At 45.1% G+C, this 26,888-nt stretch overlaps 1 protein-coding gene across 2 annotated transcripts in view; it reads right to left on the minus strand.

Annotated features, from left to right (window-relative positions):
* Positions 1-15,334: 15,334 nt before the first annotated feature.
* The window catches only part of CLMN (calmin), a 112,747-nt gene continuing 101,193 nt past the window's right edge, over positions 15,335-26,888 (minus strand). The window contains exons 7-13 of one of the 2 annotated variants that reach the window (XM_077268671.1): positions 23,177-23,370; positions 22,709-22,791; positions 20,690-21,892; positions 19,827-19,987; positions 19,382-19,430; positions 17,427-17,482; positions 15,335-16,622 (exon numbers count right to left, since the gene is read on the minus strand). In XM_077268671.1, the coding sequence (XP_077124786.1) occupies positions 16,436-16,622; positions 17,427-17,482; positions 19,382-19,430; positions 19,827-19,987; positions 20,690-21,892; positions 22,709-22,791; positions 23,177-23,370 (1,933 nt within the window). In that variant the 3' untranslated portion in view covers positions 15,335-16,435. The remainder of the gene's footprint in view (positions 16,623-17,426; positions 17,483-19,381; positions 19,431-19,826; positions 19,988-20,689; positions 21,893-22,708; positions 22,792-23,176; positions 23,371-26,888) is intronic. The other variant, XM_077268679.1, reaches the window with a different exon arrangement.

A 26,888-nucleotide genomic window follows, 5' to 3' on the forward strand; every position in this document is an offset into this window, starting at 1 on the left:
AGCAGTGTGTATGGTCTGAGCACTGACAGACGGACCCCCCACCCTTGTAACCCCTGCAGCAATGTGTATGGTCTGAGCACTGACATTCGGACCCCACACTTCTGTAACCTCTGCAGCAATGTGTATGGTTTGAGCACTAACAGGTGGACCCCCCACCCCTGTAACCTCTGCAGCAATGTGTATGGTCTGAACACTGACAGGTGGACCCCCGACTTCTGCAACCTCTGCAGCAACGTGTATGGTCTGAACACTGACAGGTGGACCCCCCACCCCTGTAACCTCTGCAGCAATGTATATGGTCTGAACACTGACAGGTGGACCCCCAACTTCTGCAACCTCTGCAGCAATGTGTATGGTCTGAACACTGACAGGTGGACCCCCCACCCCTGTAACCTCTGCAGCAATGTGCATGGTTTGAGCACTGACAGGTGGACCCCCCACCCCTGTAACCTCTGCAGCAATGTGTATGGTCTGAACACTGAAAGGTGGACCCCCGACTTCTGCAACCTCTGCAGCAATGTGTATGGTCTGAACACTGACAGGTGGAACCCCCACCCCTGTAACCTCTGCAGCAATGTGTATTGTCTGAGCACTGACAGGCGGACCCCCCACCCCTGCAGCAATGTGTATGGTCTGAGCATTGACAGGTGGACCCCCCACCCCTGTAACCTAAGCAATAATGTGTATGGTCTGAGCATGGACAGGCAGACCCCCCTCCCCTGTAACCTCTGCAGCAATGTGTATGGTCTAAGCACTGATAGGCGGACCTCCCACTTCTGTAACCTCTGCAGCAATGTGTATGGACTGATCACTGACAGGCGGACCCCCCCACCCATGTAACCTTTGCAGCAGTGTGTATGGTCTGAGCACTGACAGGTGGACCCCCCACACCCCTGTAACCTCTGCAGCAATGTGTATGGTCTGAGCACTGACAGGCGGACCCCATACTTCTGTAACCTCTGCAGCAATGTGTATGGTTTGAGCACTGACAGGTGGACCACCCACCCCTGTAGCAATGTGTATGGTTTGAGCACTGACAGGCGAACCCACTCCCTTGTAACCTCTGCAGCAATGTGCATGCTTTGAGCACTGACAGGCAGACCCCCCCACCCCTGTGACCTAAGCAATAATGTGTATGGTCTGAGCAATGACATGCAGACCCCCCACCCCTGTAACCTCTGCAGCAATGTGTATATGGGCTATATTTGCATCATCAACGGTGAATTTGCTATATTTGCAATCTCTAAATGCAGCTAGGTGAACAGTGTTGGATTTTTGGTATTTAGTCTCTGGTATATTGTACAGAATCTTGCACTTTCCACTCCGTTTCCCGATGCTAGATAGAATTCATTTTTTAGATATTACATCTGAAATCTATTTTTATCCTTAGTAAGCTGTTTAAATTGTTCTGATGCTACATTACTAGTGTTGAGCATTCCGATACCGCAAGTATCGGGTATCGGCCGATATTTGCTGTATCGGAATTCCGATACCGAGATCCGATACTTTTGTGGTATCGGGTATCGGTATCGAAACAACATTAATGTAAAAATGTGTAAAAGAGAGAATTAAAATAAAAAATATTACTATACTCACCTCTCCGACGCAGCCTGCACCTTACCGAGGGAAGCGGCAGCGTTCTTTGTTTAAAATTCGCGCTTTTCTTTCCTTACGTGAAGTCCCAGCTTTGTGATTGGTTGCGTCGCAGTCACATGGGCGACGCAACCAATCACAGCAAGCCGTGACGTAATTTCAGGTCCTTAAGGATTTTAAAATTACGTCCCGGCTTTGTGATTGGTTGCGTCGCAGTCACATGGGCGACGCAACCAATCACAAGCCGTGACGTCACGGGAGGCTGGACACGCGCGCATTTTAAAATGCGCGCTTGTCCAGCCTCCCGTGACGTCCCGGCTTGTGATTGGTTGCGTCGCGATCAACCAATCACAAGCCGGGAGGCTGGACACGCGCGCATTTTAAAATGCGCGCTTGTCCAGCCTCCCGTGACGTCCCGGCTTGTGATTGGTTGCGTCGCGATCAACCAATCACAAGCCGGGAGGCTGGACAAGCGCGCATTTTAAAATGCGCGCGTGTCCAGCCTCCCGGCTTGTGATTGGTTGACCGCGAAGCAACCAATCACAAGCCGGGACGTCACGGGAGGTTGGACACGCGCGCATTTTAAAATGCGCGCGTGTCCAGCCTCCCGGCTTGTGATTGGTTGACCGCGACGCAACCAATCACAAAGCCGGGACGTAATTTTATAATCCTGAAGGACCTGAAATTACGTCACGGCTTGCTGTGATTGGTTGCGTCGCCCATGTGACTGCGACGCAACCAATCACAACGCCGGAACGTAATTTTAAAATCCTGAAGGACCTGAAATTACGTCACGGCTTGCTGTGATTGGTTGCGTCCCGGCCACATGGGCGGCACGCGACCAATCACAAGCAGGGACTTCACGTAAAGGAAAGAAAAGCGCGAATTTTAAACAAAGAACGCTGCCGCTTCCCTCGGTAAGGTGCAGGCTGCGTCGGAGAGGTGAGTATAGCAATATTTTTTATTTTAATTCTTTCTTTTACACATTAATATGGTTCCCAGGGCCTGAAGGAGAGTTTCCTCTCCTTCAGACCCTGGGAACCATCAGGGATACCGTCCGATACATGAGTCCCATTGACTTGTATTGGTATCGGGTATCGGTATCGGATTGGATCCGATACTTTGCCGGTATCGGCCGATACTTTCCGATACCGATACTTTCAAGTATCGGACGGTATCGCTCAACACTATACATTACCCTTCATCAACAGTAATTCAGCTGAATATCACAAAGGGTGGCACATATTTTTTTGTTTCTTTTAAAGAATATATTAAAAGTAAAATTTTAATTCTCACATTCTGCTATACATTAATGAGGAGGAGAGGTAAGTATTGTGTGTGTGTCTGCCTGCATTATAGTGTGTCTGTCTGCATTATTGTGATGCGGCTGCAGTTCAGTTTAGCGCAACCTCCACCAGGGGGTGCTGGTGAGGGAAGAGAGGTTGAACACTAACAGCGTGGCAACACTGAGCAGCCGCACAGGTAACGAAAGAGTGGTCAGACGAGCAGTCAGAAACTGTCAGGAGCAGAGGTAACAGAGGTTACAGCATGCACAAAGTCAGAGACAAGCCAGAAGTCAGAGCCAAACGGGAGCGTGGTATCCCAAACGTAAGACGAAGTTGGGGTACAAGTCAGAAGTCAGATGTGGTTGGGGAACTTGGTTTCAGAGACGGAAAGCAAGAGGCGGGGTTCAGAGATCAGGCCGAGTCATACACTATAAGGAAAATCACCAAACACTACGTCAGGGATGGGAACGGGTCTCACAGAAATACGGGAAGTCAGAGGCAGAAGGATCACCAGTGTATACGGGTTAGCTGCTCTAGCCTGGAAGCATGAACAATCACTGATGAACACAAAACAAACTCTGGACTGGATCATGACAATTATAATGTGTCTGCTGCACGATAGTGTGTGTGGGTACTGCACTATATTGTGCGTGGGGGACTGCACTATACTGTGTGTGTGGGGGCTGCACTATGCTGTGTGTGAGGGGCAAAATTATACTGTGTGGGTGGGTGGCTGCACTATACTGTGTATGTGTTTGTGGGGGCTGCATTATACTGTGTGTAGGGCTGCATTATACTTTGAGGGCACTGCTTTATAGTTTGGGGGCTTCATTATACTCTGAGGGGGCTGTTTTATGCTCTGGGGGCCTGCATTATACTGTGTATGGGGCTGCATTATACTGTGTGCGGGGACTGCACTATACTGTGTGTGGGGGCTGCATTATACTGTGTGCGTTTGTGGTGGGACAGCATTAAACTGTGTGTAGGGCTGCATTGTACACTAAGGGGCCTGCTTTATATTCTGAGGGGCTGCATTATACTCTGAGGGGGCTGATTTATACTTTGGGGGCTGCATTATACTCTGAGGGGGCTGCTTTATACTCTGAGGGCTTTATTATACTGTTTATGCGGGGCTGCATTATACTATGGGTGTGTGGGTGGCTGCACTATATTGTGTTTGTGGGGGGGCTGCATTATACTGTGTGTAAGGCTGCTTTATACAGCTGAGGGGGCTGCTTTATACTCTGAGGGGGCTGCTTTATACTCTGGGGGGATGCATTATACTGTGTGTGTGAGGCTGCATTATACTCTTAGGGAGCTGCATTATACTGTGTGCGGGGGCTGCACTACTATACTGTGTGTGGGGGGCTGCATTATACGGTGTGTGAAAGGGGCTGCATTATACGGTGTGTGAAGGGGGCTGCTCTATACTGTGTTTGTGGTGGGGCTGAATTATACTGTGGGGTGGGGCTTCATTATACTCAGGGGGTTGCATTTTACTGTGTGTGCAGGGGGGGCTGCATTACACTGTGTGTGAAGGGGCTGCACTATACTGTGCGTGTGTTTGTGGGGGGGCTGCATTATACTGTGTGTAGGGCTGTATTACACTCTGAGGGGGCTGCTTTATACTCTGGCGGCTGCAATAAACTGTGTGTGTGGCTGCATTTTACTCTTAGGGAGCTGCATTATAGTGTGTGCAGGGGCTGCACTGTGTGTGGGTGGACTGCACTATACTGTGTGCGGGGCTACATTATACTGTGTGTGGGTGGCTGCACTATACTGTGTTTGTGGGGGGCTGCATTATACTGTGCAGGGGCTGCATTATACTGTGTGCAGTGGCTGCACTATACTGTGTGTGTGTGTGTGTGTGTGTGTGAGGCTGCATTATACTGTGTGTGGGGCTGTATTACATAGTTACATAGTTATTAAGGTTGAAGGAAGACTTTAAGTCCATCTAGTTCAACCCATAGCCTAACCTAACATGCCCTAACATGTTGATCCAGGGGAAGGCAAAAAAACCCCATGTGGCAAACAGTAAGCTCCACCATGGGGAAAAAAATTCCTTCCCGACCCCACATACGGCAATCAGACTAGTTCCCTGGATCAACGCCTTATCAAGGAATCTAATATATATACCCTGTAACATTATACTTTTCCAGAAACGTATCCAGTCCCCTCTTAAATTTAAGTAATGAATCACTCATTACAACATCATACGGCAGAGAGTTCCATAGTCTCACTGCTCTTACAGTAAAGAATCCGCGTCTGTTATTATGCTTAAACCTTTTTTCCTCCAGACGTAGAGGATGCCCCCTTGTCCCTGTCACCGGTCTATGATTAAAAAGATCATCAGAAAGGTCTTTGTACTGTCCCCTCATATATTTATACTTTATATATTATACTCTTAAGGAGCTGCATTATACTGTGTGCGGGGACTGCACTATACTGTGTGTAGGGCTGCATTATACTCTAAGGGGCCTGCTTTATATTCTGGTGGGCTGCATTATACTCTGAGGAGGCCGATTTATACTTTCAGTGGCTGCATTATACTCTGAGGGGGCTGCCTTATACTCTGGGGGCTGCATTATACTGTGTGTGGGTGGCTGCACTATACTGTGTGTTTGTGGGGGGGCTGCATTATACTGTGTGTAAGGCTGCATTATACAGCTGAGGGGGCTGGTTTATACTCTGGGGGGCTGCATTATACTCTCAGGGGGCTGCTTTATTCTCTGGGGGCTGCATTATACTGTGTGTGGGGCTGCATTATACTCTTAAGGAGCTGCATTATACTGTGCGGGGGCTGCACTATACTGTCTGTGGGGGGACTGCATTATACTGTGAGTGTGGGGGGCTGCATTATATTGTGTCTGAAGTGAGCTGCATTATACTGTGTGTGGGGGGCTACATTTTACTGTGTGTGGCTGCACTATACTGTATGTGTGTTTGTGGGGAGGCTGCATTATACTGTGTGTAGGGTTGCATTATACTCTTAGAGGGCTGCTTTATACTCTGGGGCTGCATTATACTGTGTGGGGGGCTACATCATACTGTGTGTGTTGGTGGCTGCACTATACTGTGTGTGTGGTTATGAGGGGCTGCATTATACTGTGTGAAGGACTGCATTATACTCTGAGGGGGCTTCTTTATACTCTGGGCGGCTGCATTATACTCTGAGGGGGCTGCTTTATACTCTAGGGGGCTGCATTATACTGTGTGTGTGAGGCTGCATTATACTCTTAGGGAGCTGCATTATACTGTGTGCGGGGGCTGCACTATACTGTGTGTGAAAGGGGCTGCATTATACTATGTGTGAAAGGGGCTGCTCTTTACTGTGTGTCTGTAGTGGGGCTGAATTATACTCTGGGGGTGGGGCCTGCATTATACTGTGTGTGTGGGGCTTCATTATACTCTGGGGGGTTGCATTTTACTGTTCGTGTGGGGGGCTGCATTACACTGTGTGCAAAGGGGCTGCACTATACTGTGCGTGTGTTTGTGGGGGGGCTGCATTATACTGTGTGTAGGGCTGCATTACACTCTGAGGCGGCTGCTTTATACTCTGGCGGCTGCAATATACTGTGTGTCTGGCTGCATTATACTCTTAGGGAGCTGCATTATACTGTGTGTGGGGCTACATTGTACTGTGTGGGTGGCTGCACTATACTGTGTGTTTATGGGGGGCTGCATTATACTGTGTGCAGGGGCTGCATTATACTCTTAGGGAGCTGCATTATACTGTCTGTGGGGGGACTGCATTATACTGTGAGTGTGGGGGGCTGCATTATATAGTGTGTGAAGTGAGCTGCATTATACTGTGTGTGGGGGGCTACATTTTACTGTGTGTGGCTGCACTATACTGTATGTGTTTGTGGGGAGGCTGCATTATACTGTGTGTAGGGTTGCATTATACTCTTAGAGGGCTGCTTTATACTCTTGGGCTGCATTATACTGTGTGGGGGGCTGCATTATACTGTGTGGGGGCTACATCATACTGTGTGTGTTGGTGGCTGCACTATACTGTGTGTGTGGTTGTGAGGGGCTGCATTATACTGTTTGAAGGACTGCATTATACTCTGAGGGGACTGCTTTATACTCTGGGCGGCTGCATTATACTCTGAGGGGGCTGCTTTATACTGTGTATGAGGATGCATTATATCTTAGGGAGCTGCATCATATTGTGTGCGGGGGCTGCACTATACTGTGTGTGGGGGGCGGCATTATACTGTGTGTGAAAGGGGCTGTATTTTACTGTGTGTGAAAGGGGCTGCTCTATACTGTGTGTCTGTGGTGGGGCTGAATTATACTCTGGGGGTGGGGCCTGCATTATACTGTGTGTGGGGCTTCATTATACTCTGGGGGTTGCATTTTACTGTGTGTGCGGGGGGCTGCATTTCACTGTGTGTGAAGGGGCTGCACTATACTGTGTGTGCTTGTGGGGGGGCTGCATTATGCTGTGTGTAGGGCTGCATTATATTCTTAGGGAGCTGCATTATACTGTGTGTGGGGCTACATTGTACTGTGTGGGTGGCTGCACTATACTGTGTGTTTGTGGGGGGCTGCATTATACTGTGTGCAGGGGCTGCATTATACTATTAGGGAGCTGCATTATACTGTGCGGGGGCTGCACTATACTGTGGGGGACTGCATTATACTGTGAGTGTGGGTGGCTGCACTATACTGTGTTTGTGGGGGGCTGAATTATACTGTGTGTAGGGCTGCATTATACTTTGAGAGGGCTGGTTTACACTCTGGGGGCTGCATAATACTCTGAGGGGGCTGCTTTATACTCTGGGGGCTGCATTATACTGTGTGTGGGGGCTGCATTATTCTCTTAGGGAGCTGCGTTATATTGTGTGTGGGGCCTGCACTATACTGTGTGTGGGGGGACTGCATTATACTGAGTGTGGGGGGCTGCATTATACTGTGTGTGGGGATGCATTATACTCTTACTGAGTAGCATTATACTGTGTGTCAGGGCTGCAATATACTGTGGGTGTGTGGCTTCACTATACTGTGTGTGTTTGTGGGGGGCTGCATTATACTGTGTGTAGAGCTGCATTATACTCTGAAGGGGCTGTTTTATACTGTGGGGCTGCATTATACTGTGTGTGTGGGGCTGCATTATACTCTGATGGGGTTGCATTATACTCTATGAGGGGGGCTGCATTATACTGTGTGCGGGGGTTGCTTTATACTCTTAGGGAGCTGCATTATATTGTGTGCAGAGGCTGCACTATTCTGTGTGTGGGGGGACTGCATTATACGGAGCGTGGGGGGCTACATTATACTGTGTGGGTGGCTGCACTATACTGTGTGTGGGTAGCTGCACTATACTGTGTGTTTGTGGCGGGCTGCATTATACTGTGTGTAGGGCTGCATTATACTCTGAGGGGGCTGCATTATACTGTGTGTGGGGCTGCACTATACTGTGTTTGGGGGGACTGCACTATACTGTGTGTGGGGGGGCTGCATTATACTGTGTGTGTTTGTGGGGGGCTGCATTATACTGTGTGGGGGGGCTGCATTATAGTGTCTGGGGGCTGTCCTATACTGTGTGTTTGTGGGGGGCTGAATCATACTGTGGGGGATGGGGCCTGCATTATACTGTGTGTGGGGCTGCATTATACTCTGGGGGTTGCATTTTACTGTGTGTACGGGGGGGCTGCATTACACTGTGCGTGTGTTTGTGGGGGGGCTGCATTATACTCTGAGGGAGCTGCTTTATACTCTGGGTGGCTGCATTATACTCTGAGGGGGCTGCTTTATACTCTGGGGGGCTGCATTATACTGTGTGTGAGGCTGCATTATATCTTAGGGAGCTGCATTATACTGTGTGCGGGGTCTGCACTATACTGTGTGTGGGGGGCTGCATTATACTGTGTGTGAAAGGGGCTGCATTATACTGTGTGTGAAAGGGGCTGCTCTATACTGTGTGTCTGTGTGGATGCATTATACTCTTAGGGAGTTGCATTATACTGTGTGGGGGCTACATTATACCGTGTGTGTGTCGGTGGCTTCACTATACTGTGTGTGTTTGTGGGGGGCTGCATTATAATGTGTTGGGCTGCATTATACTGAGGGGGCTGATTTATACTGTGGGGCTGCATTATACTGTATGTGTGGCTGCATTATACTCTGATGGGGTTGCATTATACTCTATGAAGGGGGCTGCATTATACTCTACCAAGGACCATGGGGAGTGCATTTTACTATATGTAGTATATGGGACCTGCATTATACTGTATCAACAACTATCTGTACCAATCATTCTTCCTCAGCCAGAGAAGGGTAGGTGCACACGGTCAGTAAACGATGTGGGGTTGGACTTGGACGTTATGTACTTGTGCAATACACAGATGTTACAGCATAGTGGATGGGATTTCAAGAAATCCCATGCCAACTATGAGTGCACAGACGCCTGCAACTCACCCGCAGAGACAGACATGCGGTGCGTCTTTCCAGACCACAGCATGTCAATTTATCTTTGTCTCCGCAAAATAAATCTCACCCATACAATGTATTGGTCACAGTGAATCCGCACGGTTCAATGAACACATGCGATTCACCTGCATTCAATAGCCGTCAGCGCTTTGGACGCAGCGGACATGTGCTTCGTCCAAAGTGCTGCCAATTACTGAACGTGTGCATCTATGCTAAAGAGCCTGGGAAACAAGCAAACAACTTCAATATTGTCGATCACACTCATTTAGCGACCTGAACTTAGCGCTTGTAAATACAACAGAAATGTTTCTGTGTGATATGTGAGCATTTGGGGCCCCACTTTAAACTTTTGACCAAGGTCCCCACTTTGTCTAAAACCGGCCCTGGCTGCAGGTCAGTGTCAGGGTGTCAGCGATCTTCTTCTTTATGTAGGGTAACAATTACCTTTTTCAGATCCTCAGGTCTTTGCTATGACTCCAGTGACTGGTATGAGAGACTGTGAGAGAGATAACACCAAATGTTACACCCCTGCTCCCCATTCACACCTGAGACCTGGTAACACTAACGAGTCACATGATAGCGGGGAAGGAACATAGCGAATTGGGCACAATTTGGCCATTTTCACTCAGGAGTGTACTCACTTTTGTTGCCAGGTGTGTAGACATTAATGGCTGTGTGTTATTTACACTATTATACAGGCCGTACACCGACTACTGGATAATGTGTCAGTGTCAGATCTGCAGTGTTGTCCCAGGAAAAGATAGAATAAAATATTTACAAAAATGTCAGGGGTGTACTCACTTTTGTGGTATACTGTATATACACATGTGCTGTGACAGCCATTACTGTGGACACAAAATGCAGTAAAGAATAGTAATAAGGTGGATGTGAATAGTTACTTGAATTTTAATAGTGGACACCTTCCCAAATGGATCCGTAACATCCCGTATGGGCAGTATTGGCGCATAAGAAAAAATTGCACAAGGGACAAGGATTCTTTTACAAAAAGGCTACCCTAAAAAACTGGTTCAAGACGCCTTTTCTAAAACAGGAATATTGTCCCAATATGAATGTATACAGAAAATTTAAAGTAAAACTAGTAGGGGTGCTAAATCCGTGACCTCTGAATTCGCCAAGTGGAGCTTGGTTACAACTTTTAATCAATCTCATGCTTTTGAAAGACTTTTGAAAAAAATATGGGTTCATATTGGAAGGTGACCCTATATTCGCAGGTCACATCCCTACCCACCCCAGAATAATTTATAGGCGGAATCGCACACTCCGCAACCTAGTCGCACCCAGCAATACAGTTATTAGCCCCAGTGCCATGTCTGCGACTCAGCTAACAAAAAATCCCGGCTGTTTTGCTTGCAGATCTGCAAAATGTCTGTGTTGTAATTCCATCAGAAATGGTGTTAAACAATTCACATCCAATACTACTAATATTAATTGCAGAATCAACTACCATGTTAACTGTCAATCCCTTTTGTAGTATATCTAATAGAATGCGGATGTGGGCTCCAATACGTTGGACGGACTATACAGACCATGCACGCAAGACTGAACAAGCATCGCCAAAATATTATGTTGCATAGCCTATCAAAGCATTTTTTAACCAAGCACCAAAAAAACTTAGAATCTCAAACTAAAGATTATAGATTTTATACCAGACAATGTATCTGATCGGTATGGGAGCTTGATTAATAGGGAAAGTTTTTGGATTTTTAAGTTGGGGACTCTGGCGCCTGAAGGGTTAAATCTTACTTATCTGAAAGGGTTAACAAAAGTGATTTCTGTTTTTAAGTCGTTTTTTATAGTGTTATTTCATCATATGTTGTCTTATTTCTTCTTTTTATCATGTTTTATATTTTAATCAGGTCCAGGGGCTTTATTTAATCTTTTTTTTATATATACATAGTTTTGTTCCTATTGTGTTTTTATGATGTGACCTTATTATTTTATCATGTGACTTGTTCTTATGTGACCTGCTGATTGTGAATTTCATTGGTTGCTATTTGTTTAAATACCCCTTCCTGCTCTCCATTAATAAACTTCCACCTGATGAAGACGGTTTAACCATTGTGGCTCAACACTAAAATCCTTGTTTTGGTCTAATTTCCAGGGCTCCTAGGACCGTTATTACTATTCTTTACTGCATTTTGTATCCTCCTAGAAGGTTAACGGCTGGAGCTGCGGTGGACCTTTTGCCTTCAATTTGAACTGTGACCCTCACAGCGCTCCGTAGTGACCGCTTTCTTTTCCCTTGAATTTCATTACTGCGGACACGGCTCATGAGTTTCCTTGTAATTAGATACCAAATGACAATACATATAAAGTCAGATTTTATTTTCCAGTGTCTGTAGAAGGCACCCTGCAGTGTAAAGCATGGCGGCTTTCTTTTTGGTTCTCATTTCTCAGTTGATTGCAGCGCAGCAACAAAGACAAGGAGCCACCGTTGCATCAGTGCCTTTTATTAGGATTTAGTAACACAACATTATATACAAATGCTCTATAACAATAATGGTCAGTGAGCCACTGACAGCGCAGGCGTAGGCACTAGTGATGAGCGAGTATGCTCGTGACTTGAGTTTCTAGCATGCTCGGGTGGTCTCCAAGTATTTCGGTGTGCTCAGAGATATAGTTTATGTCGACGCAGCTGCATGATTTGCGGCTGCTTGACAACTTGAATACAAGTGGGGATTCCCTAACAAACAGGCAACCCCCACATGCATTCAGGCTGACTAGCAGCCGCAAATCATGCAGCTGCGGGGGACACACACTAAATCTACGAGCACATCCAAATACTCGGAGACCACCCAAGCACACTCGCTCATCACTAGTAGGCACGTATTCACACCGCGCTGCACCAGAAACGGTCCTATAAGGGGATGACTACAGCATGAGTAGTACGGTTGGCGAGGAGGCGCGATGTGCCATTTCGGGGGCATCAGATAAAAGCGCATCCATCACACCGGGCTGGCGTTGTGTCAGTGCAACATAACCACATGCAGCCTCCTGACCAAACCCAGGACACAAGCCCCATGCAGTGCGCCTGCCCCTCCGGCCATCACTGTGATCACACGTCACCCTTGTTACACACATCATCTCACAAATTATACAAAACACGCAGCTGCGCTCTGCTGTAGAAAAATGCCCCTTTAAACATGTGTGCCCCCGCTGCGCTGCCACAAGTGCGCCATAAATAAATAGATTTTCTTTCTTTTGCACATATATAATAAACTTCATGTAAACTTAAAGTGGAGCATTCGCCGACGTTCACCAGAGGCGGCCGAGGTCCTGGTCAGTGACTGATGGTTACCTGCAATCTGTCATTCAGTGTCTGCTACTTTTCAGTGACTGAACCCTAGCTGCGCTGCCTATAGGAGTCTATAGCAATCTGAAATCCATTTGTCTCGTTTGAGCTCAGTGACTCCAGCCTAACTGCACTGTCTACTGTAGTCTATGGTGGACTGAAATCCATTTGTGAATTAATACTCATCTGCGCTGCTCCATTAGGGCACAGATATAATCAGTGACTCCAGCCTAACTGCACTGTCTGTTGGAGTCTACGGTGGTCTGAAATCCACCTGCCTCATTTTAGGCTCATGTGCTCCATCACCAGCAACTCCAGACTAGATGCATTTTTTATTGGATTTTCAATTAATCTGAAATCCTGCATCTGTGTAATTAAAAGCTCAAGCTGCAACTTGGGCTTTTTGCCATTGCTTTACACTGCAGCTTTGCTCATTTAAATTGTTTGTTGTGTGTATCACGATTCAGTAAATGGAGGAAAATTTTAGGAAGGACAGATTGACTATAAACTACAAGTAAAAAGATGGTCAACTAAGCAGTGCAGACGCTGAGGGGCAGGAGCTTCAATCAGGGGGGATCGTGGTCATCCTTTGTAAAAGTATTATACACTGACACTATTGCAGTATTACTGGCTGCTCATAATGTGCGCAGGAAAAAACTCCACTTTAAGGAGGAATCTGATCCCTTACATTAGGGAATCTATAAAAAAAAGTCATAACAACATCTTCCTAAAGCCAACAGGGCACATAAACCGTGATCAGAAGTGAAATGTTTCCCCATGGTCGCCCCCTCCTCCAATTACCCTAATGAAAGGGGCAGATCCCTTCCAATGTCTCCTCAATAAACCTCCATATAATCTATAGGTATAAATATAAATAATCTGCTCTCCACAGCGCCCCCTCCTGGACGTCATACATACAAAACACTATCAAAGTTTTGCAAAGGGGAAATACAAAATTCTTCCGAAGGTTCGTTTCTTTTTTTTTTTTTTTTTGGCAACAATGGAAGATATTAGAGATCGATTTTTCACTGGCAGAAAACAATAAGATCTCAATCCAAAGTTCTGAAGATCCCTACAATCCCCCCCTCTGAGCCCTGATCCTATAATATCATACCAGTCTACGAATGGTGACAAAATGGGACCGGATTACTGCAAGAGTCCACACCATATAGCAAGTGGATCCTATGGATCAGTGGCTCCACAATCATCTGTACTAATCCTGAGTTACATCCCGTATTATCCTCCAGAGCTGCACTCAATATTCTGCTGGTGCAGTCACTGTGTACATACATTAAATTACTGATCATGTACTGATCCTGAGTTACATCTTGTATTATATACTGCAGAGCCGCGCTCACTATCACTATTCTGCTGGTGAAGTCACTAGTTTGTGAAGTGCACCAGTCCCTCCTGCAGCAAAACAACCCCACAACATGATGCTGCCTCCCCCGTAGTTCACAGGTGGGATGGTGTTCTTAGGCTTCCAAGCTTCTCCCTTTTTCCTCCAAGCGTAACGATGGTAATTATGCCCAAAAAGTTCAATTTTACTTTCATGAGACCACAGGACGTCTCCAGAAATGAAGGTCTTTGTTCCTGTATGCATTTGCAAACATTACTCTGGCTTTTTTAGGTTTCTTTTGGAGTAATGGCTTCTTCCTGGCAGAGCGGCCTTTCAGTCCATGTTGATACATTACTCATTTCACTGTGGATATACGGTAGACACAATCTTACCAGATTCCGCCATCATCTTCACAAGGTCTTTTGATTTTGTCCTTGGATTGATGTGCACATGTTGGACCAAAGCACGTTCATCTCTGGGGCACAGAACCCGTCTCCTTCCTGAGCGGTATGATGGCTGGACATACCCATCTTGTTTGCACTTGTGTATAATTGTTTGTACAGATGAACGAGGCACCTTCAGGTATCTTGAAATGGTACCCAAGGATGATCCGGACTTGTGCAAGTCAACAATTCTCTTCCTGATATCTTGGCTGATTTCTTTAGACTTTCCCAGGATGCTACACAAAGAGCAGTGTGTTTCACGTGAGCATTAAAATACATCCACATGTGTCTCTAATTAACTCAGGTGTTGCCATAAAACCTATCAGAAGCTTTCAAACACATGACATCATCATATGGGCAGTCCAGAATTATTTAAAGGCATAGTAATCTTAGTGAATGTAAACTTTTGACTTTGCATTAAGTAATATAATTACCTTAAAACATTCTCCGTCTCTCATTATTCTGGCATTTGGACAATACTAATAATTATGGTAATCCAATTGACCTAAAACAGGAAAGGTTTATTCTGATTTCATGTCAGATATTGAGAAAAACATGCAGATGTGTCTTTTTATATAGTGGATGGAAACTTCTGGTTTCAACGGTACATCCTGTATTATACTCCAGAGCTGCACTCACTATTCTGCTGGTGACGTCACCATGTACATACATTACTGATCCTAGAATGTAACTCAGGGTCAGTAATGTAACGTATGTACACAGTGACTGCACCAGCAGAATAGTGAGTGCAGCTCTGGAGTATAATACAGGATGTAACTCAGGGTCAGTAATGTAATGTATGTACACAGTGACTGCACCAGCAGAATAGTGAGTGCAGCTCTGGAGTATAATACAGGATGTAACTCAGGGTCAGTAATGTAATGTATGCACACAGTGACTGCACCAGCAGAATAGTGAGTACAGCGCTGGAGTATAATACAGGATGTAACTCAGGATCAGTAATGTAATGTATGTACACAGTGATTGAACCAGCAGAATAGTGAGTGCAGCTCTGAAGTACAATGCTGGATCAGTAATGTACACAATGGCTCAATAACATGTATAGATTCATTATACATGTAGGATCCTGTATATAAAGCTGCACATTAGAATAACACTGACTCTGTTCTCTTTCCGGCTGCAGTTTATGTTATGATGGTTGTCAGAGTGCACGTCTTACAGAGATTGTCAGGACTCATTGCTTATTGGGAGCGGTATCGAGGGGGGTCGGGACAGTCCTGTAGCTGCAGACTGAGGGCTACAAGAAGCTGGTACCCTAAGAACGTCGGGGTGATCTATATCTCGTCCTTTTTCTTACAGACACATTTTGGGCACTTAGATGCTCATATTGTACTGGACACAGGACCTTCTTTTCCGGAGCTGAGCCCCCATTTTCAGAAGCTGGACACCCTATTCAAGTAGTCAGCGACTATTACAGTTCAGTAGTTTCGTCACCAGGAGTGAGGTTACATTTAATGCACCTCTCTGACAATGGCCGTATAGGGGAAGACGTATAGCTGCCACATAGTGAATGGGCTCAGCAGAGACGGGGCCCGCGCGGAGGATGAGGGGCCCTCTCTAATTCTTCCCATCCCTCTTTGTCATGGGTGGTGTAAACCATGGAGGCAATATGACTTCAGAAAAGAAGGAACCAGCCCCCGGGTCTCATCATTTCTCCACGGGGAGAAGGAAGGTGAAGATGATGCATCCCAAGGAGAAGACCCCATTGCATATTTTGCTCTAGCCCCCTTTATGTGTGCCCCCCATATTGCTAGTCAGGCTGTCAGGTGATTGCTATAAACTCAGTGCTACAGTAAATCCTCCAGCAACACCAAGAAGCATTAATGACTATGACCAGAGTATGTATGATACCCAGAAAGGCACGAGACCCCTCGTTCACCCCCCGCACCTTCCCTGCTCGCTTTTTGCATCATTACAATGGGAGAAGCAGGTGAGTTATTATTGCTGGAGAACAAGTTCAGTGCAGCCATGAAGTGACCCAACGTCACCACGGGGAAAGCCTTTAGTCATTATCTACAAAAAATGCCACTTTGTTCATATCCAACTCAGGGAGGATCATCAACAAATAGCAGAGGAGCCACAGGAAAATCAGTGGGTAAAAGCACTCCGGGGACTGGTCACTGGAGAATGGAAGCCAAGAGTTCACCGCCCGTCGCGCTGCACTGGAGGCTTCATGTGCGTCTTGTCTCCTACAGGAAACATGAGATAAAGAGTCAATTATATCACAGCACAATCCCACCATGCAACCTGCTACATGGAGAAAAGTATGTGCCCCCGCCACATCTCCTCCAACGGCTTTTCTACACCCATAGGCATTACTATGGCTAATAGGAGCACCATGGTTTATTTGCTTGCCATTCCCTATCAGAGCTGCAGAGGGAGCTATTGAGTTACTTAGAAAAATGGATAAACGGTTTCTTATCAGTAAATGGAAAACAACAATTAAGTCACAAGAGGATTATAGAACAATAACTTCACCTAATGGCTAAGATTCTGCTACATGGACATGAGGGGAATCTATAAAGAAGGACGGAGCCCGCAAACAAGGACGAAGCCCGCAAACAAGGACGGAGCCCGCAAACAAGGACGGAGCCCGCAAACAAGGACGGAGCCTGTGGAGCTGAATTGTCCCCCCCAGGAGCTTCCACTCAAACATCCTCTCCTTTTACACACATTCAGCAGCCATTAAACCTATCTGTGTATCTACAAATGGCAGAACTTGAACCATATTAGAATACAAGGAGGGCAGACATATTCCGGCCATAGTCGTCCTCTGGTCTATTTCATCCCAAGACTTGTGTGCAGTCACAATATAAGGCACTGCACCCTATAGATGTGTAGACATAGATCTGTCTTCAGTAGGCTCTCCTGCTCCCCCTAGTGGTGGCTAAAGGTAGCCAAAATGTAAGTGTAAGCAGCTGTGTGGAAAGCAGAGGATTCAGAGCTCTGTATGGATATATGGTGATTACTGTATGTAGAAGATAGATATTTACCCAGATCCTAAAAGCTGCTTTCCTTCTTCATGGACATTGTTATATGTTCCAAAATTCTGACAAAGTAAGAGAAATGAATGTTATTTCCATTTTAGAAGAAATGAGACCGCTGTGATAAGAGCAGAGGTGCTACATTGTAACAAAACAACAGAAACACAATAGTAATAGTAGTAGAAAGCCCAAGTGATCTCATCTACGTTCATTGACATCTAATCTACACTCCTCAACATGGAAAGTGCAACATCGGCGTTATACTGATTGGTGGAATCAGTGGTACAGACATTTCTCTAGCGTCACAGGAGCCATTTTTTCAGCGCTATAGCCCCAGGCCGCATGCTCCTCGCACTACTGAGAGACGCCGGCGTGGTCTAAACCTGCTCCCGTGGCTGCGGTGTCTCTGGGCTTGTCTCCATTGAGCACTTCAGGGACGTCATTGATCGAGGATTACACAGGAGCTGCCGGCAGTGGATCCGGACTTGTCTCCATCAAGCACATCGGGGATGTCATTGATCGATGATTAATAATAATAATAATAATAATAATAATAATAATAATAATTTTGTTTCTATAGCGCCGACATATTCCGCAGCACTTTACATTACAGAGGGGACTTGTACATACAATAGACATTACAGCATAACATTAAGCACATAGATAAAAACAGATACCAAGAGGAGTGAGGGCCCTGCTCGCAAGCTTACACTCTATGAGGAAATAGGGGAGACACGAGAGGTGGATGGTAACAATGGCTGTCATTGTTCGGGTGTTCATGTAAAGCTGCATGAACCAGTTAACAGCCTAAATATGTAACAGTACAGACACAGAGGGCTATTAACTGCATAAAGTGTATGAGAACATGATGCGAGGAACCTGGTTGTGGCAAAAATTTTGAATGGGCCACACAGGGATAGTTTGGTTAATGCGTTGAGGGGGTAGGCCAGTCTGAAGAAATGCGTTTATAGGGTATGCTTAAAACTGTGTGGATTGGGAATTAATCGTATTAACCTGGGTAGTGCATTCCAAAGAAATGGCGCAGCACGTGAAAAGTCTTGGAGACGGGAGTGGGAGGTTCTGACTATTCAGGAGGTTAACCTCAGGTCATTAGCAGAACGGAGAGCACGAGTAGGGTGGTAGGCTGAGATGAGGGAGGAGATGTAGGGTGGTGCTGAGCCATGGAGTGCTTTGTGGGTGAGGGTAATAGTTTTGTACTGGATTCTGGAGTGGATGGGTAACCAGTATAATGACTGGCACAAGATAAGGGCATCGGTGTAACGATTGGTGAGGAATATGATCCTGGCTGCTGCATTCAAGACGGATGATTACACAGGAGCTGCCGGCTGTGTCTCCAGACTTGTCTCCATCAAGAACATCGAGGACATCATTAATCGGTGATTACACAGGAGTTGCCGGCTGCGGATCCGGTCTTGTCTCCATGGAGCACATCAGGGACGTCATTGATGGTGATTACATAGGAGCTTCCAGCAGCGTCTTCGGACTTGTCTCCATTGAGCACATTAAGGACGTCATTGATCAGTGATACCACAGGAGCTGCTGGCAGCGGATCCGGTTTTATCTCCATTGAGAACATCAGGGAAGGTATTGGTCAGTGATTACACAGGACCTGCCGGCAGCGGATCCTGATGATTTGTACAATCAGCTGCAGAACGTTCCTCAGATGACCATTAATAACCTCAGTGATGGCGGCCGAGGTTGGAGGTGCTGGGATTTCTGCTAAGAATCCAGAAGAAATAAAATCCAGATATTTGGATAATTTTGCTTCCAGTTGTAACCATCTGCAGTCCAGTGACGTCTCCGTCCGGTGATTCTATCACTGCACTTTCCTTCTTGGTATTACAATTTCAGTGTTGAGGAGTGTATGTACCCCTCAATGTCTGAGCGTGCCCCCATACTGCCCTAAAGAGCTGTCGATAGCTACGGTGGCGCAATGTACTCACGGACTGTCCCGCAGTGCTCACGTCTCGCCTCCTGTCATCCTGATTATCCCTGAAAGAGAGAATCTTCTTACTTTAGGACATAAAAGTTGCAGATTGGAGAAATGTTATTTATATATGGAGAACAGAACACATAGGTCACTGTTGTGTTTTTTCAAGCAGCATTGAGTATTTCAGGAAAGGAGTATGCAGAACTACTGGAATGGCATGATCTGAAAGTTACAAAGTGCAGGGCCATTATAGCATTGGTATCGCAACCACACTAACAGATTCAAGAAGTAATTGGTGCAGTGGTTGTTCCAGCTGCACAGAGTATTTCAGGAAATAAATGAACAGAACTACTGAGACTGTTTTATTTAAAAGTTACAACATGGATTGTGTCAGGTTATTCAAGCAGCACAGAGTGTATAAAAAAAACGCTATAAGCTATAACCGGTGGGGATGTTACCTGGACAGACAGAACTTCTCCGTTTCTGCAGTCTGCCTTTCGGCTCTGTCTTCTTCCTCCAGGAAATCATCATCATCCTCCTCCAGATCCTTTCGTCTACAGACCAATCCTTCTCTTCTCAACCATTCCCGTTCCTCCTCTGAACTATCAGTCCCATCATCCTAACGGAAGAAAACCAAGATACAAGCAGAACTGAAGTGATAGCGTCAGATGAGATCCAGACACCTTCAATGGAAGTCAACAGAGTCCACAAATATGGATCCACTCATACTTGGGACATCCTGTGATAGAGGAGGACCCACAGTAAAATCTAGATTGGGGCTGCAATGTTAATCTCCCCCAAAACTGATCCCCAACGCCATAAATTGCAGAGTCCCAATCTGGCCCATGGAAGAGAGGACTATGCTGCCCCATCTCCTCCCACGAGCACTCGTGGACAGCTGACACATCCTCCCGAACTGATATTAGTACCAATAGGTTTCCTATGGGCACTACGATTAGTATAGGAAACTTACTGGTACTGATCTTGGTTCAGGAGGAGTTGCTAGCTGTCCATAGGTGCTAATTGGGGGATTTATCAGCAAAAATCCAGTATTAGCTTATTGTGGATTGAAGTTTAGGCTTAGGCCTAAGTTTAGACTCATTTTGGAGACCCTCCTAGGTAACCAGGACGTGAACATCACTGACCTAAAATGAGGGTGCGTCACTGATAATAGAGAAGGGAAGCTCAATCATGGATTTTGCTTGGTTGATTTCTTGCATTTTCCTACCTTGTGAGATGAAAACATAGCCCCTGATAATTCTCAATTTCAAAGCAAACCCAAGAACATTAATAAGGGTCAAACCTAAAATAACCCCATTACCGGAAATGAGTGGTGACCACCAGGATAGGAGATGAATCCTCCACTCGATACATCTTGGTTGGCTTGAGCGACTGATCCATTGGCCAATGGAGGCTCCTGTGAAGATGTTTTTGCATAATGCACTTTGTGTACAGAGTCCTCCACACCTAATATCTCCTGAGACTCTTCTACTGAAGTATCGCTTCCTATGGACTCCGTGTCCAAGTAAACTCCACTACTGAGCGTCTCATTGTCACCTGCTTGCTCCTCAGAAGAAACCTCATAAGTGAAGGTGTTTTCCAACAGGCTATCAGGGCAAGTGTCGGCGAAGGCTTGTAAAACATCAGCAATGGGGACACTATAGTGAGGATAGTAGAATAAATCATGAGGGATGATGGATATCTTTGGTGGACATGTGCCGTCGCCTTCTTGTGGTTCGCTGTCTGAGGACAAAAGATGACCATCGTTGTCACTTGCTTTATAGGCTTGGAAGACCGTAAACTGCTTGGCGTGATCACCGGTTGGACTATCTTTGGGTTGATGAAGGACATACTTGTAGGTGTTATCGGCTTCACTTGTCTTAGGAAAAGACATTACTTCTGATGTCAGTCTCGGCTTTAGTTGACTATGGTCAACCTCTGTTTGATAAAATATGTCACTGGGTTCCTTATCGGAAATAGAGGAGAATGATGACGATGATTCACTATTAATTGTGCCCCCAAGACTGGAACTAGAGTTGGGTTGGACATCGTCTTCATAATCTGTGTGATGAAGAGCATTTTTCCCATTGAAAATTGTGAAGGAGTCAACCGAACCTTCTAAACCTCCACGATCTCCTTCACCATTGTTACTCTTCATGTCTGCTCCTACAGGACTTTTCATGATTACGTCAGATCTTGTTGGAAACATGTCCACTCGTTGTAAGACAGTATTTAGCTTGTACCCTGCAGATTCTGCTGTTAGTTCTTGACCTTGCGTCTTCTCGTCTGGGATCTGGAATGGATCCTTCTCAAAATTCAGCTTCTCATCATATGGGATATCTACTTCTGCATAGTCATGAGTCTCTGGAGGTGTAAGAGGTCTTGTCTGAAGTTCTACCGTGTAGCCGTTCTCCTCAGTTCTGCTCACTGTAATGATTTTACCCTCTTCCTCCATTGGCCCATCTTTATACCGTACATACGTCATCTCCAGAGGTGCGTCTTCATTTACTGATGAGAATTCATCCTGAAGATAAGGTAAAAGAGAACTTTTTTGAAAATTCATTTGTAAAATTTACAGCATACTCGCCATTTCTCCCAGGACACCAAAGAGACTCCCAGAAAATGAGGAAGTTTCCAAGACTTCTGAAAGACTTGGCAAGTCTCTTAAGCTCCACTGAAGCCTCCTGAAAATTCTAGGAAAGCTGAACTCTACGAGGGCTCTTGCGCATGAAGCCGGGTGCTCCCTGCTGATGTAGGAGCCCCAGTGCGGTATAGTGGGGAGTAGATGAGCCGAGGCATGAAAAAGAAGGAGCGTTAGAGGTATATTATCAGCACCAAAATTAATGTCCTCCAGGATGGGCATCCAGAAAAGATGGCAATTATGTTCTTTAAATGTCCCAAGAAAGCCACCCTCTTCTATGGTGTTCATGTAAAAGGGCTTGTCCTAATGAGAAACCCCATCTTATAAATCAAAAAGTAGGACAAATGAATTATTAATTTAAAATATTCCTGGTCACAAGTGCCGCTGTGGATGATATTAAAAAGGTTGTACAGAATTTAGAGAAACAGCACCACACCTCTCTAAAGGTTGTGTCTGGTATTACAGCTCGGCATCATTGAAGTGAATGGCGCTGAACTGCAATACCACACATGACTTATGATGAGGCATGGCGCGGTTTGTGCAATAAAACCTACCCCTACCTCTTTCAGGGTGGATTGTGGTACATTAGACATGTTCATTTCTTGCAGAAATTTCCACGACTGTTTAATTCAGGGTCAATTCTGTTCTAGGGCAAATTTTAGGAGAAAAATAAAAGAAAACAATAGAAAGTAAACTCACCGGATCAAGTTCAGGAAAGTGCTCAAGAAACTGTGTGATGTAGGTCATTATAGAATGTTCATCGGGCGAGTCCACCATCACATCTACAGCGAGAGCAAACATGGAGGTGAAGGATGGGTCACCTGGGCATCACCAGCAATGTCATATCTGGCCGTGAGATGGAAACTTTAAGTTACAAGAATTAAAAACTTGTAAGATCATGGAAAGTTTAAAAAAAAAAAAAAGTTTCCAGTCCCTGTCAGCAAGCAGAGATGCTGAAAATGGTGATGCACTGAGACACAAAGAGCATATGAAAAACTCAGAATCTGACATTGTAGAATAATGAAAGGACTTTTATCTAGACGTAAAGACACAATATGGCAGAAATGTTTCATCGATGGGTATAGAGCATGCCCCATCTAGAGGACGAACATGGCCAAGATATGGGAAGTATGGATTACACTGTCCATATACTTTATGGCACTTTACCCTCTGGTTCCAGGAGCCGCGGAATGTTGAGGCTTCTCTTGGCAATGCTGAAGGCGTTCTCCAGGTTATCCCGGGGTGATCTGTCCAAAGCATTCTTCATGTCCACCAGGCTGGAGTCTATGGCTTTAATTATAGCAAGGAAGGCCAGTCCGCTTCTCCAGCTGCCGGCAAAGTCCTGCACCGCGACCCCGTACCTTATAGAGGACAGAGAGGGGTACTCAAATTTAATAAAGATGGAACATTACGTTCATAGCTAAAGATTTGTGAAATAATTAAAGCAAGATCTTACAACACTAATATATTCCATGGCCGCCCGCTGATAGCGCTAATCTGCAGCTCACTCAGAGCATTGTGTCCCTCTGACTAAGTAAGACGAGGATATTAATGAACAAGGTTCTACGTGAATATTACAGGATCGAGCCTTTGTCTAAACCTCATTAGCGTTCTCGACTGGAAGAACTTAGGAGAAAAGAGATATCTATTATACTGCAGAAATGCCGCTACAGTCACCAATTACTACAAGAATAATATTCACTCATCTAACTCTACAATCTAACGACTATAATACTGCCTCATATAAAGAAAAATGTACTATAATACAGCGCCTATATAGAGAAATATACTTACTATAATACTGCATTACATAAAGAATGTAATATAATACAGCGCTTATATAGAGAAATATACCTACTAGAATACTACCTCATATAAAGAAAGTAATATAATACAGCACCTATACACACAAAAATATACCTACTATAATACTGTCTCCAATTTACTAGAACATAACTACTATAATACTGTCGCCTATGTACAAGAATATAACTACTATAATACTGCTCCTATGTACAAATATATAACTACTATAATACAGCCCCTTGTATAAGAATATAACTACTATAATACTGCCCCTATGTACAAGAATATAACTACTATAATACTGCCCCTATGTAAAAGAATATAACTACTATAATACTGCCCCCTGTGTATAAGAATATAACTACTACTAGATGGTGGCCCGATTCTAACGCATCGGGTATTCTAGAATATGTATGTAGTTTATTTATGGAGATTTCAGAATAAAGCAATGAATACACAGGATACGGCCAGCCGGGCACGACCAATTAGCGAAGCGTGGTTCAAATCCCGCGCCAATTCGCGGCCGGACTGCGTCTGTCGCTGATTGTTCGCGGCCCGGGCGCGACCAATCAGTGAAGCCAGGGCCAGCTCCAGGTTTTTGAGGGCCCCGGGCGAGAGTGTCTCACAGCCCACGTAGCATATAACTCAGCACACGTAGTATAAAGCACAGCCACGTAGTATATAGCACAGCCAAATAGTATATAACACAGCCCACGCAGTATATAACACAGCCCATGCAGTATTTAACAGCCCACGTAGTATATAGCAACGCCCATGCAGTATATAGCACAGCCCACGCAGTATATAACACAGCCCACGCAGTATATAACACAGCCCACGCAGTATATAGCAGTGTGGGCACCATATCCCTGTTAAAAAAGAATTAAAATACAAAATAGTTATATACTCACCTTCCGGCGGCCCCAGGATCCAGCCCAGGCCTTTAACAATGCTCCTCGCGACGCTCCGTTCCTAGTAATGCCTTGCAGCAATAACCCGTGATGATGTAGCGGTCTCGCAAGACCACTACGTCATCTGGGTTCATTGCCGCAATGCATTCTTGGGACCAGAGCGTCGCGAGGAGTGGGAAAACATCATATGTTTTTACTATTGATGCTGCATAGGCAGCATCAATAGTAAAAAGTTGGTCACACTTACAGGGTTAATGGCAGCGTTAACGGACTGCGTTACACCGCATTATGCCGTGGTGTAAAGCAGTCCGTTTAACGGACTGCTCAAACGCTATGTGGGAGCTGACTGGAGGGCAGTATGGAGGGGGCACTGACTGGAGGGGAGCAGGGAGGGGCCAATTCGCAGCCGGACTGTGCCTGTCGCTGATTGGTCGCGCCCAGCCGGCCGCGACCAATCAGTGACGCGGGATTTCCGTGACAGACAAACAGACGGAAGTGGACCTTAGACAATATATATATATATATATATATATATATATATATATATATATATATACACACTCACCGGCCACTTTATTAGGTACACCATGCTAGTAACGGGTTGGACCCCCTTTTGCCTTCAGAACTGCCTCAATTCTTCGTGGCATAGATTCAACAAGGTGCTGGAAGCATTCCTCAGATTTTGGTCCATATTGACATGATGGCATCACACAGTTGCCGCAGATTTGTCGGCTGCACATCCCAAAGATGCTCCATACAAGGCAGGATGGATCCATGCTTTCATGTTGTTTACGCCAAATTCTGACCCTACCATCCGAATGTCGCAGCAGAAATCGAGACTCATCAGACCAAGCAACGTTTTTCCAATCTTCTACTGTCCAATTTCGATGAGCTTGTACAAATTGTAGCCTCAGTTTCCTGTTCTTAGCTGAAAGGAGTGGTACCCGGTGTGGTCTTCTGCTGCTGTAGCCCATCTGCCTCAAAGTTCGACGCACTGTGCGTTCAGAGATGCTCTTAGGCCTACCTTGGTTGTAACGGGTGGCGATTTGAGTCACTGTTGCCTTTCTATCAGCTCGAACCAGTCTGCCCATTCTCCTCTGACCTCTGGCATCAACAAGGCATTTCCGCCCACAGAACTGCCGCTCACTGGATTTTTTTTCTTTTTCGGACCATTCTCTGTAAACCCTAGAGATGGTTGTGCGTGAAAATCCCAGTAGATCAGCAGTTTCTGAAATACTCAGACCAGCCCTTCTGGCACCAACAACCATGCCACGTTCAAAGGCACTCAAATCACCTTTCTTCCCCATACTGATGCTCGGTTTGAACTGCAGGAGATTGTCTTGATCATGTCTACATGCCTAAATGCACTGAGTTGCCGCCATGTGATTGGCTGATTAGCAATTAAGTGTTAACAAGAAGTTGGACAGGTGTACCTAATAAAGTGGCCGGTGAGTGTGTATATATATATATATATATATATATATATATATATATATATATATATATATATATATATATATATATATATATATATATATATAATACTGCTCCCTATGTACAAGAATATAACCACTATAATACTGCCCCCTGTGTACAAGAATTTATCTACTATAATGCTACCCCTATGTACAAGAATATAACTACTATAATACTGCTCCTATGTACAAGAATATTACTAATAAAATATTGCCCTCTATGTACAAGAATATAACTACTATAATACTGCCCCTATGTACAAGAATATAGCTACTATAATACTGCTCCTCTGTACAGGACTATAACTACTATAATACTGCTCCTATGTACAAGAATATAACTATTATAATACTGCCCTCTATGTACAAAAATATAGCTACTATAATACTGCTCCTATGTACAAGAATATAACTACTATAATAATGCTCCTATGTACAAGAATATAACTACTATAATACTGTCCCCTATGTACAAGAATATATATATATATATATATATATATATATATATATATATATATATATATATATATATATATATATATATATATATATATATACTAGCTGTACTACCCGGCTTCGCCCGGGTTAATGACTGCTGTTAGCAAAATAGAATGTGTTAACAAAAATTTATTCTGCACACAAAAACCACAAAACAAATAGATAGAAATGTAATTATTAAAAGGC

The sequence above is a fragment of the Ranitomeya variabilis genome, chromosome 1 (assembly GCF_051348905.1).
Source record: "Ranitomeya variabilis isolate aRanVar5 chromosome 1, aRanVar5.hap1, whole genome shotgun sequence".
In the NCBI taxonomy this organism is placed as follows: domain Eukaryota; kingdom Metazoa; phylum Chordata; class Amphibia; order Anura; family Dendrobatidae; genus Ranitomeya; species Ranitomeya variabilis.